Source organism: Globicephala melas, chromosome 3, assembly GCF_963455315.2.
Source record: "Globicephala melas chromosome 3, mGloMel1.2, whole genome shotgun sequence".
Classification (NCBI taxonomy): Eukaryota; Metazoa; Chordata; class Mammalia; order Artiodactyla; family Delphinidae; genus Globicephala; species Globicephala melas.
Window position 1 is genome coordinate 366,672 of NC_083316.1, and position 18,111 is coordinate 384,782.

The following is an 18,111-nucleotide window of genomic DNA, read 5'->3' on the forward strand; positions in this document are numbered from 1 at the left end:
GCGCCCCAACCCGGGCCCCCACTCCAGCTGGAGGCGGGCCATCTTCCTGCGTCCGACCGGGGCCTCCGCGGGTTACCTGGGTGAAAGCAGCAGACCTCAGAGCCTCTTCCAGGGTCTCTTCCTCTCTCTTCTCGGTACACCTGCTGCCTCCTCTCCACCAGGCAGGCTCTGCGACAGGAGGGGTGGGTTCGGAGACAGGGCGCGTCCCCGCCTTCACCAGGAGGTTGCTCAGCCGAAGGTTCTGGGGCCGGGGTGACAGGGAGGTTCTAGTACTGAGACTTGGGGTGCAGGGGCCTCCCTCTCTATCCTCCAGGACCCCCTCCAGTGGAGTGAGCCGCCCCAAGCTGTCCAGATGCCCGGGCTCCGGGGGGAAGTGTGGCCTCTAGCGTCACTGCTGTAGTACCTGGAGCTGGCCAAGGAGCCCACCGCAGGCCCTGTCCTCCCCTCTTGGCTGCAAAGTCCCCCACCCTGAGCCTTATACATACACACCTCCATGGCCCATCTGGCCACAGACCTCACTCCTCCCCCCCCACCCCAGGCTCTGTCCTCCGTCCTGGCTGCAGAGACCCCACACCTGACCCCAGGCTCTGCCCAGCTCTCAGGTCTCTTCTGAATCGGAATTGCGGGGAGCAGCTTCCAACTTCACCTGGGATTCCGGCCGGGCCAGGCAGCAGAGGAAGCCGGGGTGCTGAGCCAGAGAAGGGGTGACAGGTGCTGCTGTCCAACAGATCGCCCGCCCCTGGGAGAGAGGATGCGGTTTTCTCGACCCTTCGGGAACCAGGGACAGGCAGGCTGAGCCCGCCCGTCCCCACCGTGGTCCTGGGCTGAGGTGCCTTCCTCTCAACCCCTCTGGTTTCTGCTCCTGCTGAAAACCGGCCGAACATGGGCTTCTATTTCTCGTTTCTCTGAAAAGTTTCACGCTCTGGACACCAGATAAGTCCAGAATCTTAGAGTCGGAAGAACAGGGAAAGCAGGGGGCCCCCCGAGGCGCCCCCCGTGACCTGCGGTCCTGACTCTTTAGGTTGAAGCTGGGCTGCACCTTCTCTGTCCCCCACAGCCCCGAGCACCGCTGAAGTTACTGTTAACGGTGCAAATGAAAGAACGAAAAGCACTCCTCATTATCATGTTCCCAGCGTCGTATCAGCCAAAAGGCGAGCATTCAGTCCACTTTTCGAAACCCGTGCAAGGGCTGTGGCATAAATGTGTGGGTTTGCCGGTGGCGGAGCTGCTCTGGGAGGCGAGCGCCAGACTCCGGGGGCAGAGATGTGTGAGGGACAGTCATCGCAGAGGCGGGCCTGGGGGGCGGGACGGGCGCCCAGCACTGCCGCCCCCACGAAGGGGTGGCTAGGGCCACGGCCCACGCAGTCACGCGCCACGGCGCAGGCGGCCAGAAGTCAGCCAGCGGGGTTGCCGGCGGTACCATTCCTGGAGGCTACCACTGGTCGTCTGTGAATGAGATTGTGTTTTGAGTTCACAGCATAGAGTCAGTCCTGGCCACACTCAAAAGATGGCCTGAAATAGTGACATGGGCTCTTACCAAGCTGGGGGAGTCCCCTTCGCGATAGGATGGGACGGCAGGTTCCATCCTGGTGTGGGAGTCGGAGGAGCCTTCTTCCAGCGCTGGCTGCTGGACCAGCGCACCCTTTGTGGGGGATGACGCTGCCCCTGGCCCTTGGTCCACTGACGGGACCTGGATGACCTCCGTCTACACTCCAGTTAGCAAACCCCAGCTCGGGTTGGCACATGCACGTCTGCACGGTGGCCACACGGAGGCTGCCCGTGAGCGGGATCGTCTGTACTTGTAAGACACTGTGCTGGTTTTTCAGGGCCACAGGGCAAAGGACCGCATGCTGGCGGCTTAACCAACAGAAGCCTGCACAGTCCAAAGTCAAGGTGTCGGCAGCCGTGCTCCCTGCAGGGGCCTGGGGACCCTCCCTGCCTCTCCAGCTTCGGGGCCCTCCAGGCATCCCTGGGCTTGTGGCCCCATCACCCTGACCTCGGCCTGTGTCTTCACGTGGCCTCCTACCCCGTGTCTGTTTCCTCCCTGTGTCTCCTAAGGACAATCTCGTGGATTTAGGGCCCACGAGGGTAATCCGAGGTGCCCTCCTGTAGAGGCCCCTAGTTATATCTACAGAGACCACCTTCTGTGCTCCCCCCAGGACGGTGCTCAGCTCACTGGCCTGGCTTCCTGGCGCGTTCTCTTTCCCATGCCTCGTCCACCCTAGCTCCCACTGGCTACCTCAGGCTCTGGTCCCTGGACCCCCGCCCCGAGGACCACCCAGACGGGAGGCAGAGGGCGTCTGTGGGCGGGAAGGGGCTGGAGCCCCAGGCTATACCTAACTCCACATACTAGGCACGAGAGCTTTCCTTATTTTACAACCCGAAGTCCGTCCTCTTGGCGGAAATGCATTCCTGACCACGTGCTCGGAGGCCCGGGCAGCTTCCATCCTCAGCCGTGCAGTGCTCCCCACGTGGGGAGCTGCTCGTGGGCCGCAGGCACGTGCAGGCTCTCACCAGGCGGCAGGGCGACACCGGCGGGCACAAGGCGGCCCGTCCATCTCGCCGGGGGACAGAGCTGTGGCGACTCCCGCTGCGCGCTGCTCAACCAGGGAAGAGTCGCCCTTCATCGAAGCCTAGACCCAATGGAGCCAAAATACCCCGGGCAGCCAAGGAAGGAGGGACGACCTCCAGCCAGCTCTGCCCGGGGTGGGGCGCCTCAGCCCGCTGGGGACCGCTCTGTCCGCTCGCTGCTGGTCGGTGCCCAGCAGGGCCCCCTCCTCGGGGTGAGGTGCATGGGGTGGACTGACAGATGGCTCCTGGGGAGGAATGTCCTCACCACCGCCCAGCACGGTGACCGTGGACGCCCAGTGCCCGCTCTGTGGCCCACGCTGGCCCTGCCCTGCCGCGCATCCCGCCTGGAGTGGATGTCCGATCGGGGCCGCCGACGTCAGGTGCGGGATCCAGTCAAAATGAAAACGTGGGGCCCTCGTTCCAGATTGTGAAGAACCTCTCGGTGCTGGCGGCCGAGCCCTGGACCAGCACGGGATCCTCCTGGGGGTCCTAGGCGTGCACAGCCCTGATCGCTCTCCCGATTTTCAGGCGATGCCCCTGGGACTCAGAGAAGCTGACGGGACACACAGCAGGCTTGGGGCAGGGCTGGCGTCCACCACCAGCACGTGCTTGATACTCACCTTGGAAACCTGCTTTTGTGGCTCATAGACTTACCCTTGCTGTCATAAACCTGGGCATTTAAGAAAGCCATATAAATTTCTGATGGTTTAAGGTGATTCCCTAATTTTTATTCTAATAAGACTTTCAGGACCTGGGGTCTGTTATTAACTTTGCTTCTAAGACAGTCTCGAGAGGCATCAGCTCACCAGCTCGGGGTGGAGGCCTGGTGCTTCCCCTTGGCTCTGGGGACCCCTCCTGCCCACGCATCCTTCCCCACCTCTGGTCATGCCAAACCTGCGGTGCTAACCCTGGCAACATGGCGCGTGGGCTCTGAGCACAGCAACGGACTCTGAGTTCTTCCCCGGGGCTGTTGGTCATGGGTGCTGTGATCACAGTGGCCGAGGTGGTGCCCCTGTGTCCATCCGAGGCAGCCAACCTTGACTTTTCCTTTTTCCCAACGTTGCATGAGGCTGGGGGCATATGGTGCCGGCACAGGCGTGCACACGGTTTCCTGAATGTACCATCAAGTTCGGTTGACGCCTGTGCACTCCGGGCGCGAGGGCCAGAGGACAGTAGGACAGTCGGACACCCCGAAGTCACGGCGGACAGCGTTATAAACTGCAGGGCTTGAGGTGGGTGTGTGAACAAGGCGGCTTTCTGTGGTCCCTTCAAGAGGACGTGGACGTGCATCCACGTCGTAGAGGTTATAAAAATAGAAACAGTTTAACAGAAATCAAAGCCATTTTGATAAGCTTGTTCTTCCAGCGTCTGTGGAAATCCATCATAAGACGTCCACTGCAGGGGAGTTACTGGCTCTGCCTGACACCGTGTCTCGTCGTCTGGAAAGGATCCCGGGACGGAGGCACCACGCCTCCCCGGAAACCACGCCGGGGTCAGCTGCCCCGTGGGAGCAGAATCTGCCCTTCAGCCCAGTCCTAGCCTTTCCCGCTTATTTAAACTAATAATCTGTTCTTCTGTGCTGCCTTCTTAGCACATGGAGATCTCAGCACGATTCCTAATCTGTTAAGGTAGTAGCTACCGGGTCAGCTACCCTCTCCCTGTGTTCTCTGAACACACGCCCTTGAGCAGCGCCGGCCCCATTTCCTGCTGTTCAGGGGGCGCGTCACTGCTGGGGGTTAGGGTCTGCGACCCCTCGGCCCTGGCGCGTCTTCACCAGTGACGACAGCAGCTGTCTGAGCCTGTGTGGGTTCAGTCGGCTCTGCTCCCGTGACTGCATTTCCTGAGTGTGCAGAGGAAAATGGGTGTGTGTGCAGCAGTAACCAATATGCATCAGATTATCACTGAACACACTTCTGCTTCCAGGCAAGAGGAGTAACAGGAACTAGATTTACCTTCTCACATGAAACAACCCCAAACTGGATGAAATATATGAAGCAATGGTTTGCAAGGCACTGGACAGCAGGTGACAAAGGACAGTGACCCCGAGTGACAGGAGCCCCAGCTGACGTCCTACATAGCGTCCAGGTGCAGGGAGAGGACCCAGGTGGAGCCGGCAGCCTCCCCAGGTGAGGGGACAAAGCAGAGAGACTGGGGGGTCCAAAGTGGACAGAGTAGCACAGAGAGAGCTGCACAGCCCCCTAGAGTGTGCAGCTGAGCGCTGATCCCCTCACATAGGTGAGGACACCGGCAGGGCTGGGAGTGGACCACTGCAAATGTCAGAGGCGGCAGAGCCTGACACCCACACAAGGTCATGAGTGACGCGTGCACCGGCCAACAAGAAGACTTCACAGTTCTCGGGCGTTTGGGGTGCCTGGAAAGAAGGAGATCGCTCTGGAGAGGGGATGGTAGACCATAGCCTGAGCTCTGCCCTGGTCTTGCCTACAAATCTTAGCAGCAAGGCAGAGAGACCAAACTGCATCTCAGACCAAACTTCAAGCAAATTTGCTGTATAAGAATACAGAAATATCTAGCACCCAAAAGGTACACTTAACAACCTCTGGCATTCAATGAAAACTATTAGGTGTGCAAAGAAGCAAAAAAAAAATAAGACCCATAATGAGAAGATAGATGAATCCATACCTAGAACTGACACAGGGCAATAAAACAGTATTATAACTTATTCCATGTGTTCTAAGACTATAGCAACACTACCGATTAAATTCATGGAGGTAAAAACTACGATGCATGAGATAAAATACACAAGGTGTTACTGGCAGGTTAGACCATGGAGAAGTGTAGCAACGCCAACTACCCAAAATGAAACAGAGATAAAAGAAAATTAAAAAATAAACCATCCCAGGGACTTCCCTGGCCGTCTACTAGTTAGGACTCTGTGCGTCCGTTGCAGGGGGCACGGGTTTGATCCCTGGTTGGGGAGTTAAGATCCCACGTGCTGTGTGGCACGGCCACCAAAAAATAAAAAATCATCAGTGGCCTGTGGGACAGCTTGACGCAGCCTCATGTATGTTTAGTTGAAGCTCTTGAAAAAGGGGAGAAAATATTGGGGTTGGAGTGCAGAAAAGATGTTAGAGAAAAAATGAATGCCAAAATGTTTCCAAATTTGATGTAAACTAAACCCAAAGGTGCAAGAAGCTCGATGAAGCCCAAGAGGGAGGCTCGGCGTGTCCAGCACTCCCACTGCTCAACTCCGTGGTCACGGGGAACCCTTAAGGCAGCAGGAGACGGCACTACACAGGGTGGGGGTGGGGACAGAGGTGAGGACGCTCACCCACCCACGCCCGTGACCAGAGGGTTGCTCGGGCTTTGTTTTGGGAACTAATCCCTGTGTGCCTGAGCAGAACCCACATGTTCCAGAAAACGAGTCCAGGGTCCTGAAGATGCCCCCTAAATCGGGCTTGTTCATCATGTTGTCCTATCTGTATTTTTACTTCCTTTCCAATGTGGTGGCCTGACACAGCCGAGAGGGGTGTGTTGGAAGCACTTCTCCATTTTTCCCGTGGCTTCTGCCAATGTTTGCATTACGTGTTTTCCTTTGATGGTGGTAAACTCAGCTTTTATTTATCTAAGAATGTGTTTTTGCTCTTTTTCCTAAGTACGCATTGTTGGGTACATGCTTCTAGGTTGACGCCCATTTCTGTCACACGTTGTGGACATCACTTCCCTCCTTTTGTTGTTACTGTCCAGAAGTCTCCTGTTCTCTGTAGGCGATCCGTTCTCTCTCTGGTTGCTTTCAAGGTCAGAATGTCTGGTGTTCTGCCTTTCTCTCCAAGATGTCTACGTGTGGGTTTCTTTTTTATTTATGCAGCTTGTTATACATTATGCCTCCTGTACCTGTACTTTCACGTCCTTTGTTAGTTCAGGGGAACCCTAATACCATTCCTTATAACACTTCCCTCCCTGAGTTCTTGTCTTCCTGTCCTCTAGCCTCTGAGACCCCATCTTTCCTCTGTCTCTGCCAACTTTCTCTTCTTTCTGTCCATCTCTCATCCTCTCTGCTGCGTCTGCATTCTAATTTCTTCAGATGATTTTCCTGTTTAATAACTCTTCCTTCAACTATGTTTAATCTGATCTTTCATTTACCTGTTATGTTTATTTTAACATGTATATTTATTTCTAAAAAGTCTATTTGCATCTTTTACATATCTTCCTGATCATGAAGAAAGTTTTCTTTTTGCTTATTTCTGTGATTTTCATATATTTAAATATTTCATGCACCCTACTGAGTATTCCAGCTTTCTAATTCCAAATCTCAAGTTTCTGGGGCCTAAATCCACTTTTACTGTTTCTGTTGACTTCCACTCACAACGGTGTGTTTTCTCTGATCTTCGATTGTGAGCTGATTTTGATTGATCTTAAACCCTGAAATCTAGAAATCTAAGAAACCTAGGATCTCAACTTCGGCCGCCTTATTTCAGTTGATTTCTGCTGGAGCCCCTGATTTAGTCCTGGAATCTTGCACCCAGCCCTGCTCTTGGTTCAAGGCCTAGTTTCAAAGAAGCCCACCCTTCTGTGTGCTCACTACTTATCTCCCAGCTCCCTTTCTCTAGTTTCTTGAGAGTTTTCTCACTTTCTTCAATGCAGGATGAAATAAAAATGCATTTTTAAGCAAGTGCTTACTGTTCTGTAGTACAGTCTGGGAGCCCTTTCTTCATGTCTCGTGTCCTAGGTCCTCAGTCCATATTCATGACTCAGAGGGCCACAGCCCTAACGCCTATCATGTAGTCCCGGCATGCTTTTGGTCAGTACTTTCTAGCCACCCAGCTTCTGAACCTGTTCTCTATTTGGGGGATCTTCTGGGTCTTCTTGGTGAGCTTGGGTGGGAGGCAGAGACCACCTCCCCTCTGGAAGCCAGAGGCTCATCTTTCCTTAAGGTTGAGGTCAGATGAGCGGCTGGGTTCCCTCGGTCCCATGAGCCCATGTGGACTTGGAGAGCCCCGTGCCATGGGGCCAGGGCAGCTGCCACCTGGTGCTATAATCCAACTGCAAGTGATCGGGGTGACAGCAGTGCCACTAGCAGGTCCTGCAGACTTTGGGGGCTGGGGGCAGGAGCCCAGAGGGACACCCAAGCCCTGTGGAGGAGGGCAGAGAGGGCTGGAGGTGGCAGGGAAACAGGGACAGGGAGGGGCCGCTCCAGGTTTCCCGCAGGTGGGAGGGCGCAGCAGCCTTCAGCTTGGAGGCAGGGCCCCCTGACTGTGTTGACGGGGATGAGAAGTGTGTGCAGGCGGGGGGGGGGGGAGTGTAGGCCCACCCTGGAGAGGCTCGAGGGCGTGTGGGGGTCTTCTAGGTGGTCCCCAAGGGAGCACACGTTCCGTCAGGAGGAGGGGGCTGGAAACGGACTCTGTGGCTGAAGAACATGGGCATGTGAGCAGGTGAGGCCAAGGGGCTCCTTGCGTCACGTGCGACACACGCGTGTGCTCTCCTGATGGGGGACCACACGGGCGGCCTGGAGGCTAACCCTCTAGGAGGGGACCTCACCGTGTGGCTCACGCGGAGGAAATGGGAGTCCAGTAGCCTGCCCAGGGCCTCTGACCGTGTTGGCGGGGATGAGCACGGCCAGCACAGGTGTGACCACGGCCGTGCGGGTGAGGCAGGCTGTGCCCTGGACGGTCACCGCCTGCAGTGGGCCCGATTCAGGGGAGTGACAGAGACAAGGCTGGGGCGGCTGCCCCCGGGCCTGGGCTTGGGAGCCAGTTCTGGAGGCCCAGACCAGGCCTGGTTCACACCGGACTTCAGACCTCAGCACTAGTGTGGCGGGCAGGCCAGGGATCGGCTGCCAGCCCTCCACAGAAGCAGCCACGTGAAACCCAGGGACTTGAAATTTACCAAGACTGATTTCAAGGTTGTTGCCATTAAAATTAACTTTTATTTTTTCTTATAAAACTTACTAAGGAATTCTGAAGAATTTTCTTAAAAGCTACTTAAATTCATACAGTTAAAAACATTAATAGTCAACAGAGTAAAAACGCGGGACCTGCGCCATCCTGAATCCTCTTCCTTCCTGGAGGAACACTTAGACGTGCTTAGAAGAGCATGCGAGTCTTCAGAATATGGCTTCTAGAGCGAGTGAAGGGCAGAGATCACAAAGCCCTGCCCACGCAGCCAGCAGCAGAGGGGCTCCTGTGCTCCCTCTTCCCTCCCGACTCTCACGGAGGGTGTGGGGTCTGACGGCGGACGGCGGGGTCTGACGGTGGACCACAGGGCCCAGGTCTCCTCCTAGAATTGGAAATGAGGCCAGGCTGTGTGAGCAGCTCTGGAGGGAGGGGCGTCCTGGGGCCCTGGGGGACACGCTTGCTCTATTCAGGCTGAGCAGCCCGGTCCTCGGGCTCCGGGTCCTCAGACACTATGATCATGGTGACCTTGGCGGAGCTGCCGGGCTCAGTGGCCTCCTCGGGGCTGCAGCCCTCCTCCACGCTGGCGACAGGGGTCACCTTCATCCCATACTCTTCTTCCTCGATGACGGGCAGGCCCTTGGGCACCTGGGTGTACGGCGCCATTGCCCACACATGGGGCATCTCCTGGCAACTCTCGGAGATGTTGATGACCGTGGACTCCAAGCTCCAGGGCTTCTGGCTACTGGGGAAGACGTCCCAGTGCTTCTGGAACCACGTGTCCTTCCTTTGGCCACGCAGAGAGGACAGGAGATCATGGGTTTCCGGGACCGACTCCACAGGCAGCCTACTGGCAGAGAAGGAGCCCTGCAAGGGGCTCTCAGTCGGCGCAGGTCCCTGGGCTCCTGCAGAAAAAGGAGACATTCCCGTGAGCACCTCGGAGGGGTGTGTGCAGGGGTGGGGGGCTCCGAGCCCAGGCACACGGCCCCGCACACGGCACACGGCGCCCCACACAGCGCAGAGCCGGCCGCTGCAGCAAAGACCAGGCTCGGCTCTGTGCACCTCCTGTCCTGCCCTTTTGCATTTCTGTAAGTTTTATTTCATTCTTCCTCAAATGCGTTTGGTAATTAAAGAACAGTTTTCTGTTCTCTTCAGATATTTTAAACTTTGCCTTTTATTCCTCTAAACAAAATAAATCCTCAGAGTTATTTGGTGTTTTCGTCTGATGAGTCCCGAGGCCTCTGTTTCTGCTAGTTTCTGTGCATTCTCACGCCAGTGCTTTGTCCCCGCGTGAAGTCGGTCACTCTTACCGAGAGCTGCTCACGTTCCCTGCAGTCCTCTTCGTGGTTCTCTGATGAAGGAGCAGCAAGCAATGAAGGGCGAGCCTCAGAGGGTCTCCGCCTGGCGCCCAGGATGACCCTGACCCTCTACGTCACTTCTCAGCTTGGGGGTTCCGGGGACCAGCCCCCTTTTGCAAAGTTAGGGACAGCCTGGCGTTCCGAATAGTCAGCAATGATTTTTCTCTTTTCCTCACACCCCCAGGGTTTGAGGCTGATTATTCCTGTGTCCTTTGGGGCTAGAAAGTTGGGGTCCTCTGGCTCACCTCCACATTTTGGGGTCCCAGTTTTTTTTTGTTTTTTTGTTGTTGTTGTTTTTTTCGGTACGTGGGTCTCTCACTGTTGTGGCCTCTCCCGTTGAGGAGCACAGGCTCCGGATGCGCAGGCTGAGCGGCCACGGCTTACGGGCCCAGCTGCTCCGCGGAATGTGGGATCTTCCCGGACCGGGGCACGAACCCGTGTCCGTTGTATCGGCAGGCGGACTCTCAACCACTGCGCCACCAGGGAAGCCCATGGGGTCCCAGTTTTATGGGACAACTTAACCCATAAAGTGAAGTTGGCTCTGAACTTGGCCTTCTGTTTCTACCTCCTGTACGTCTGTGAAGACAAGGTCACCAGGGTTGGCAGGTGCCCTGGGCTTCTCTCTGGGGGTCTCCCTGCCTCAGTCCCAGCCGAGAGCCCCTCACCGCCTGGCTGGTTCATCACCACCTTTAGGAGGACCTCCACGCGTGGGCGCACCCTCACACCTACGGTGCTTGCTGTGGGGAGCACCCTCTGTCCTCAGAATCAACCTGCACACCCGGGCTCATGGAACAGCCTCTCTCTTCCCCCCTCCCTGCTTCATTGATGCCACGTTTGTGTTTGCGAGCCTTCAAATCCAGCTTACGTGGAATGACGTAACATCAGTTAACCCTCCAGCCTCTGTCTCCCCTCCAGGAGTCGGAGTCTCCGAGTCCTACATCGGGCGTGCTGAAGAGTTAATGGCTCAAGGAGGTGTCCCGTGTGCTCTACCGGGACGCACACTCATGAGACCATATCGTCATGAACGTTAGCTGGTGAAAGGCTGAGTGGTGAATATTTTTTTAAACTCTGGAAGGATGAAGACTCACAAACAGTGAAGACGCTGCGTGAAATCACTCGAGACCCCGGCAGGTGGGATGTGGTGGAGCACATTGGACCTTCTGTTCCCGTCGCCATCCAGACTCTCTGGTGGGAACTTGCCCCGTGTGGCCACCACAGGGTCGGCCACCAGCACTGTTCGGGGTGCACAGCTCGGATTGGTGGCCACAGACGGATGCCCAGAGCCAGGCCTCAGTCGGGGCAGACGTTCGCTGCTGGTGCTTCGGCCGGTGTCCGGCCCCACCCCTTGGACTACTTTTTGGCACAGAGTGGAGCAGGGCAAACACAGGGGACGTCGGGGGCTGTCTGCGGACACGTCACAGAGACAAGCGTCCCAGTCCTGAGTTTCCATGCTGATTTCTCTCTCCTTTTTTTTTTTCCTTAGAAAATATTTAACTCTGTAGAAAATCACACTTGGGCAGAGCTCAACATGACCCAAATAGCCCAATAGCTTACCTGAAGCTGAGCCTTGGTTTTCAGCCACGTCTCCCTCCATATGCTGCCTTACGTCTCGTTGATCCTTTGCATCCTACAGAAAGAGAAGTGATACGGAATACACGATGCAGTATTTGTTAAACTGCCAAAGGGGACAAAATGTAGCGACAAGAGGATGTTTTAGAGACAGACAAGCCTGCCTCTCCCCTGGATGAGCTCTGAGACGTGGGCCGTCGGTCACCTCTAGAGCCTCAGAGCATTCATCTCTCTGTGTGGCTACAACCACCACTGCTTCTGGTGGAGAATGTTGGCTTTTCCTCCGGCATGTACATCAGGATAAAGACAAGTGTGCTTTGCCTAATGTGTGTGAGGGTCTCATGGAAGCCAAGGAGACCTGTGTGGGCTCCCAGCACGACAAACAGGGGGTGCCTGGGGCACACACAGGTCACCGCAAACCTGGCAACTTCTCCATATAACTCGCTGCTCCGTGGTGCTGGGGCCTGGCTACCAGGGAGCCCCTAGTGTTTCACACCCACATCTGAATGCAGGCATTTTTTTCCCCTGCCCCGCTGCTAACCTGGCCCAGCAGACTGATGACTTTATTGTCCCACGTCTGCCAGCTAGCCAACAGGAAGGGTGACCACAGTTCTTGCCAGACTTGCTAAAGGGTCAGGGATGGTGATCATTTCAACTTTCAGCGCTGAATGTGGCATGAACCAGAGACTGGGATTATGCAAAATTGTTCTTTGAACATTTGGAAAGACTTACAAGTAAACATGTCACTAGGAGACTTCTAAACCAAAACAGCATATCTAAAATATGCTGGAGTCTCCCTTCCCTGATCCAACACTTTAAAATTACAGTCAATAGATAAACAGATACATAAAGGGGTAAAGACATAACTTCAGGGGAAAACAAGAAGGGAAACCCTTGCTGGGCCAGAAAAGACGACTCCCAAAGAGGTGGAAGCAAATGGACACAGAAGGACATGGTCAGAGGAGTGTGCTGTGGAAGGTGGGAGAGACCCTCATGGAACCCACCGTGAGGCGGGCAGGGCGCTGCTGTGGTTGTGGGGGGACTACCCCCAAGGGATAACTTGCTGGGGCCACTGAAGGCCGAGCAGCCAGGCGAACGATCGCTGCTACAAACCTTCCTGAGTCCACAGGCAACAACGGGGTGTCTGCCCCCAGACGAAAGCACTGGAGCAGTGATCTCGGTAGAGACGGGGCAGCGTGAGAAAAAATACGCAGAGGAAGTGCTACCCAGGAAGCAAAGGTGAGGTGAGGTGTTGCCAAACCGTCTAAAAATTACTGGAACTAAGGGGAAACAGAATATTACTTTGGAATGAAAATAAAAACCGGACAAAGCAGGTAGGTGAGACAGTGGACGACCGTGGAACGGAGATTTGTGGGGAAGGATGTGGCTGGTGACTGTGTTGAAGAAGGTTGTGTATCAAAAGTGCAGCAATGGTTTGCCAGGGAAAAGGGCTGCAGTCGCGAGTTTAGAGGTTCTCCTCCACTGAGGTAACCCTCATGCTGAAAGGAGCTGTCAGTCGCCCATCTCACACTTGGAGACCGAGCAGATGCTGTAACGTCTGTGGGGGAGGGGAGACTGCCAGCCCCTGTTCTTTAGTCCTGCTGCGGCTTCAGGCAGAACAACCTTCATTCCCGGAGCAGCTGGCTGATGCACTCCACAAGTTTGGGGCTGTGTGCTCTGCTCGGTCTGGCCTTGCCCTGAGGGGCAGGCACAGGTGCCTGCCTTGGTTTTGGCCCCCTTGGCAGCAAGAGCTTCCGTCAGTGCCACCTTCTGGAAGACTTAAAGAGACAGAACCTTTCCCCTCTATTTGCAGCCAGACATTTAAGGAAGTCTTTGTCAGGTCACTAGCTGACCACAGAGATAACGCAAGAGAAATTTCAGTGACAAGAAGTACACACTTGGCAAAAATAGTTTGGAAAAGTCACAAACACATAGTTCCAGCCTTCAACAGGCAAAAATCTATAATCCCTGAGGAGCAAATCTGACTTCCAGAGTTACCACATTATAATACTCAGAATATCCAGTTCTCAACAAAAAATTATAAAACATACAAAGAAACAGGAAGCCTAGACTTTCAAATTAATAGTCAAGGATATTAAATCGGCTGTCTCAAAAATGCTCAGTGAGGCAGAGGACATCATGGACAAAGAATTAAAGGAGATCAGGAAAATGGTGTATGAACAGATAAGAATATCAATAAAGAGGTAGAAATTAGAAAAAGAAACTAAACGAATTCTGGAGCTGAAAAATACGAAAACCGAAATAAAAAATTCACTGGAGGTGAATCAGCATATTTGAGCAGGCAGGAAAAAGGATCAGAAAATTGATGAAACTGAAATTATCCAGTCTGAGGACCGTAAAGCAAAAAGAATGAAGGAAAGTGGACAGAGGCTGGTGGACCTGTGGGACACCATCAAAGGTATCGACATACTGGGGAGTCCCAGGAGGAGGGGAGAAGGGAAGAGAACAGAAAAATACCTGAAGAAATAATGACTGAAAGCTTCCCAAAGATGAAAAACATGCATCTACAAATCCAAGAAGCTTAACAAACTTCAAGCAAGATAAACTAAAACAATCCACACTGAGACATTACAGCCAAATTCTCAGAAGCTAAAGAGAGAATTTTGAAAGCAGCAAGAGAGAAGCAACTGATCACAGACAAGGGATCCTCAGTGTGATAAACAGTGATTTCTCATCAGATTCCATGGACGCCAGGAGTCATTGGGGTGACATAATGTCATGAAGGAAAAAAAACCCTGCCAACCAAGAATTCTATACACAACGAAAGTATCTTTTAAGAATGATGGAGAAATTAAGACATTTTCAGGTAAACAAATGCTGAGGGAATCTATCACCAATAGACTTAACACAGTTTACACAGCCGCTCCAAATTCTTCAGGCTAAAATGAAAAGATACTAGACAGTCTTTCAAAGCTGCTTGTGGACATCAGGACTCCCACAAGGGCTGCTGGTGGTGCCTCCGTTTTGGGGTCCGTCTGCTTCTATCACACACACACCATCCCGCGGCCAGGAACAGCCTTGGCCCCCCTTTCTCTGCTGCTCTGCACTCAGCTGGGCTGCCCTGAGCAGCCGGCACTCCCGGGTCACAGGCAAAGCCGCCATCCTAACCTCAGTCTGGGGAGCCTGACTTCTACACAGAGCCTCACTCTGCACTTGGGGCTCAGAGGTCGGCCCCCCGGGCTCACCTCGAGTTTCAGGGAGCTCTCTGGGCGGATGGTCCTGAGGGAGGTCACACTTGGGCACCTGGACAGTGGCGGCAGGAACTTCCTCCACTTCACTCTGCTGGGGTCGTGGGAAACAGAATCAATGGGGAGGCGGGGGGTGGCATGTGGGGGACACGGAAGGCGGCCACATGCAGTGGCCTGGAGAGGGCTGGAGAGGTGCGTGAGCATGTGTGTGCGTGCGTGCGTGTGTGTGTGTGTTTGGTGGGTGAGATTCAAGTAAATGACTTGTTCCTTTTAATTTTTATTTTAAATTGTATTAAATGACACCAGATGAAAGTGATAGAGCTTGGAGGGTAAGGGTGCAATCTCCAAATGCTTACAACATAGGAAATGTTTTATAAAAGTCGCTTTTTACTTAAAGCTCTCCCTGTTGCTGAGGAAGTGAATGAAGAGTGAGTAATTTACTTACTGTCAAGTTGTGAGTGTGTTCATTGTTACACGCTATTCTAAGATATAAGACTCTCGTGGCCACACACAGTTTTGCCAGGGGACAGAGCATACGCTTTAACACGTGTGCTTGAAACTGGGTCAGGGCCTTTGTAAAGGGCCACTTCCTGCCCTTGAGGCAGGAAGGTGGGCAGTGGGCTGGCCCGTGCTCCTGGAAGGCGAACAGACTCAGCGCCCACTGGACTCAGGCCTGCGTCAGGAGGACGCTGTTGGAAACCATCGGAAGGGCGTCCTACGTGTTCACAGAGAGAGAAATCAAACGAGCGTGACTCGTATGTGTCCACTAGCTCAGGTGTCAGTTGTAAAGAAGGTGACAGGGAGAACTCAGGACTTTCCAGGCTGGGGGACAGCCGTGAGTGACAGTGTCAGAGAGTTACCTGAATAATTGTATTTTCTGTTATGTCTTCCCCCAAACACCCCATCACAGATGCACCACTCTCCTCAGGAATCTGCGTAACGAGGAGTGTACAGCCCTTTGTCAGGTAGAAAAGCTCACGGACTCACCCCACTGTGGATGAACTCAGGTTGGCATCCAGTTCCTGTGGGGGGAAAGGAGTAAATGATGATTCCTCAAGTTAAGAAAGAAGCCCTCGACATGGAACTTACCTTACACAAAATCAAGCCCATCATAAGTGGACTTCGAGTAAGGCTACCTCAGGGGATCCCAGGTCCAGGGAAGGATCCCTGGTGGGCGGCGCCCTACCCCAGTCCCCGGGTTCTGGCCTGAATTGCACCCCCTCCACTTCTATGCTGAAGTCCTAGCCCCTCGTGACTGTGACTGTATTTGGAAACGGGGCCTTTAGAGCGGCAATTAATGTGGCAGGAGGTCATTGGGGTGCGTCGTATAGTCCACTGTGCCTGGTCTCCTCACGTGAGGAGGAGATTAGGAAGAAGGCCGTGTGATGGCCAAGGAGAGAGGCTCAGAAGAGCCAACCTTGACTGCGGCCTGACTGCAGACTTCTAGCCTCCAGAATTGTAAGAAAAGAAACGTGTAGTTTGGGCCGCCTGGCCCCTGCGGCCCAAGCAGAGAAATACACTGTCCATGTGCACGTGTTTTCACTCCTGTTTGGTGAGGACAGGAGTGGGGCGGCTGGGCCACGTGAAAGCATGTATTTGACCCCAGGTGCTGCCGGCCTGGCCTGTCTTCCACATCTCACCCGCAGGGCACAGACCTCCACCTCCCCTGCCTCTTCACCACGCTTGGTATCAGTAAACTTTTTGCTTATAGCCACGCTGGCGGGTATGTGGTGATCCCTTACTGCAGTTCTAATTTGCATTTCCTCCGTGCCCAGTGATACTGAGCCTCTTTTCACGGGCTTATTTGCTGTCCATGGATCCCTTTTGGTAAAGAGTTTGTTCAAATCTAACCCTGACCCTAACCCTAAACTTTGATGATGTCCAATGTATCATTTTTGTTCTTTTTGTTCCTTTTTTAACCTAAAAAAAATAAATATTTCATGTATTTTTACTCAAAAATCATGCAACCACAGATAACACTTTGGAAAATAGAAAAAGAGAACTAAAAGTTACCCAGAGTTCAATCATTCTAATGCATTTTCTGTCAATCTTTTCTTCCCTATTTATAGGATTTGGTTTTTGCTTTATACAGTTGCAAACATGCCATATATGTAATTTTATATACTGCTTTTCCCCACTTATTACATCAGAAGCATTTAACTTCATTATTTCATCTTCAAAGCCAGAATTTTCAATTGGCCCATCATCTGTCAGGACTGGGTATCCAGCCCATTTTACTTAATCATTCACCTGAATTTGGATTTTTAGATTATTTCAGATTTTTCATCATTATAAACAATGCTATGGTGAACATCTTTGCAATAGAGCTTTGTCCACGTTTATGATTGGATCTTCAAGTTAATGCTAAGAAACAGTTGCATGCTCCCACGTGCTGGGTGCTGTGCTAGTGGAGCATCTCTGCAATCATCACCAATAAACTTAGACGTTTGCACAGGAGTAGACATGCACAGGGCTCCCTGCCCAGGTAACCGGCAGAACTGGGTTGAACCCAGGAAGCCTTAGAGTCTATTTTCATTCTCAGGAGTGCAATTCCTGGGACCAAAAGTTTATTAATAGGTTTACCCAAAGGGAAGACCTTCTAAAATAAACCTTATGATCTAACGTGCATCCTGGTGACTGTACTTGGAATTTGCTGAGAGAGTAGATCTCAAGGTTCTCTCTCACACACACAAGGTGACGACATGAGATGCGATCATCTCACGATGTACACACATGCCATTGTTCTCTTTCACAGACAGTGATTTTGGCATCGTATAAAAGAAAACTTGACCTAACACAAGATCTGGATGCCCGTCTGGATGTAAGAATGGACGTAGGAACATACCGTTAGAGTAGCAGCCCCGGAAACACTACAAATGTTTAAAACAATCGAGTCCCTGAGTCCGGCCCCTGGCCCCGCGCCGCGCTTACCTGCAGCCCTGAGGAGCTCTCGCCTGGGATGTTGATGGTGGAGTCCTGTTCTGTGAGCTTCATGCTGGCGGGACATACAGAAGGAAGAAAGGACACGTATCAGCAAATGTGGACTTCTGGGGGCTCAGAATGGGCTGTGAGAGGCTGCGCGATCATACAAGGCTCAGAGAGGGAGCAGCTCTGCTGAGCCCTGGAGTCTGGCCTCTGACACCGAGAGAGAACAAACGCCTCCTCTTTAAGCCCCTTAGTTTGTGAGGATCTGTTGCACTAGACCTAAAACGAACACAGAAGTATCGTGCTGAATTCTCCACGTGGGCCCAGGGTAATCATCTGAGCCTCTAAAACCGGAGAAGCCAGGAAGCATAATTCAGAGAGGTTTGAACGTAAGAAGGACGTAAACTGCCGTTGCTGACTTGCTATTCGGGGGAGGAGAAAAGGTGAGAAGTGAATTCTGTCACTGTCCCCAGTGGGCTTGGAAGGGGCTTCTCCCCCAGGACCTCCAGGGATGAACGAAACCTGGGGACACACGGTTGCTGTCTGTGGGGTGCAGAGAAGAGACCCAGTTTCATTCGACCAGGTTTCTGCCCCAAGGAAACCATGAGATAGTAAGTGTCGATGCGTGTC

The 18,111-nt window shown here is 53.3% G+C and overlaps 1 protein-coding gene across 1 annotated transcript in view; it reads right to left on the reverse strand.

Annotated features, from left to right (window-relative positions):
- Positions 1-12,859: 12,859 nt before the first annotated feature.
- LOC115853169 (probable palmitoyltransferase ZDHHC11B) overlaps positions 12,860-18,111 on the reverse strand; it is a 36,521-nt gene continuing 31,269 nt past the window's right edge. The window contains exons 13-15 of the mRNA XM_070045075.1: positions 17,488-17,551; positions 15,544-15,578; positions 12,860-12,905 (exon numbers count right to left, since the gene is read on the reverse strand). Coding sequence (XP_069901176.1) covers positions 12,860-12,905; positions 15,544-15,578; positions 17,488-17,551 — 145 coding nt within the window. The remainder of the gene's footprint in view (positions 12,906-15,543; positions 15,579-17,487; positions 17,552-18,111) is intronic.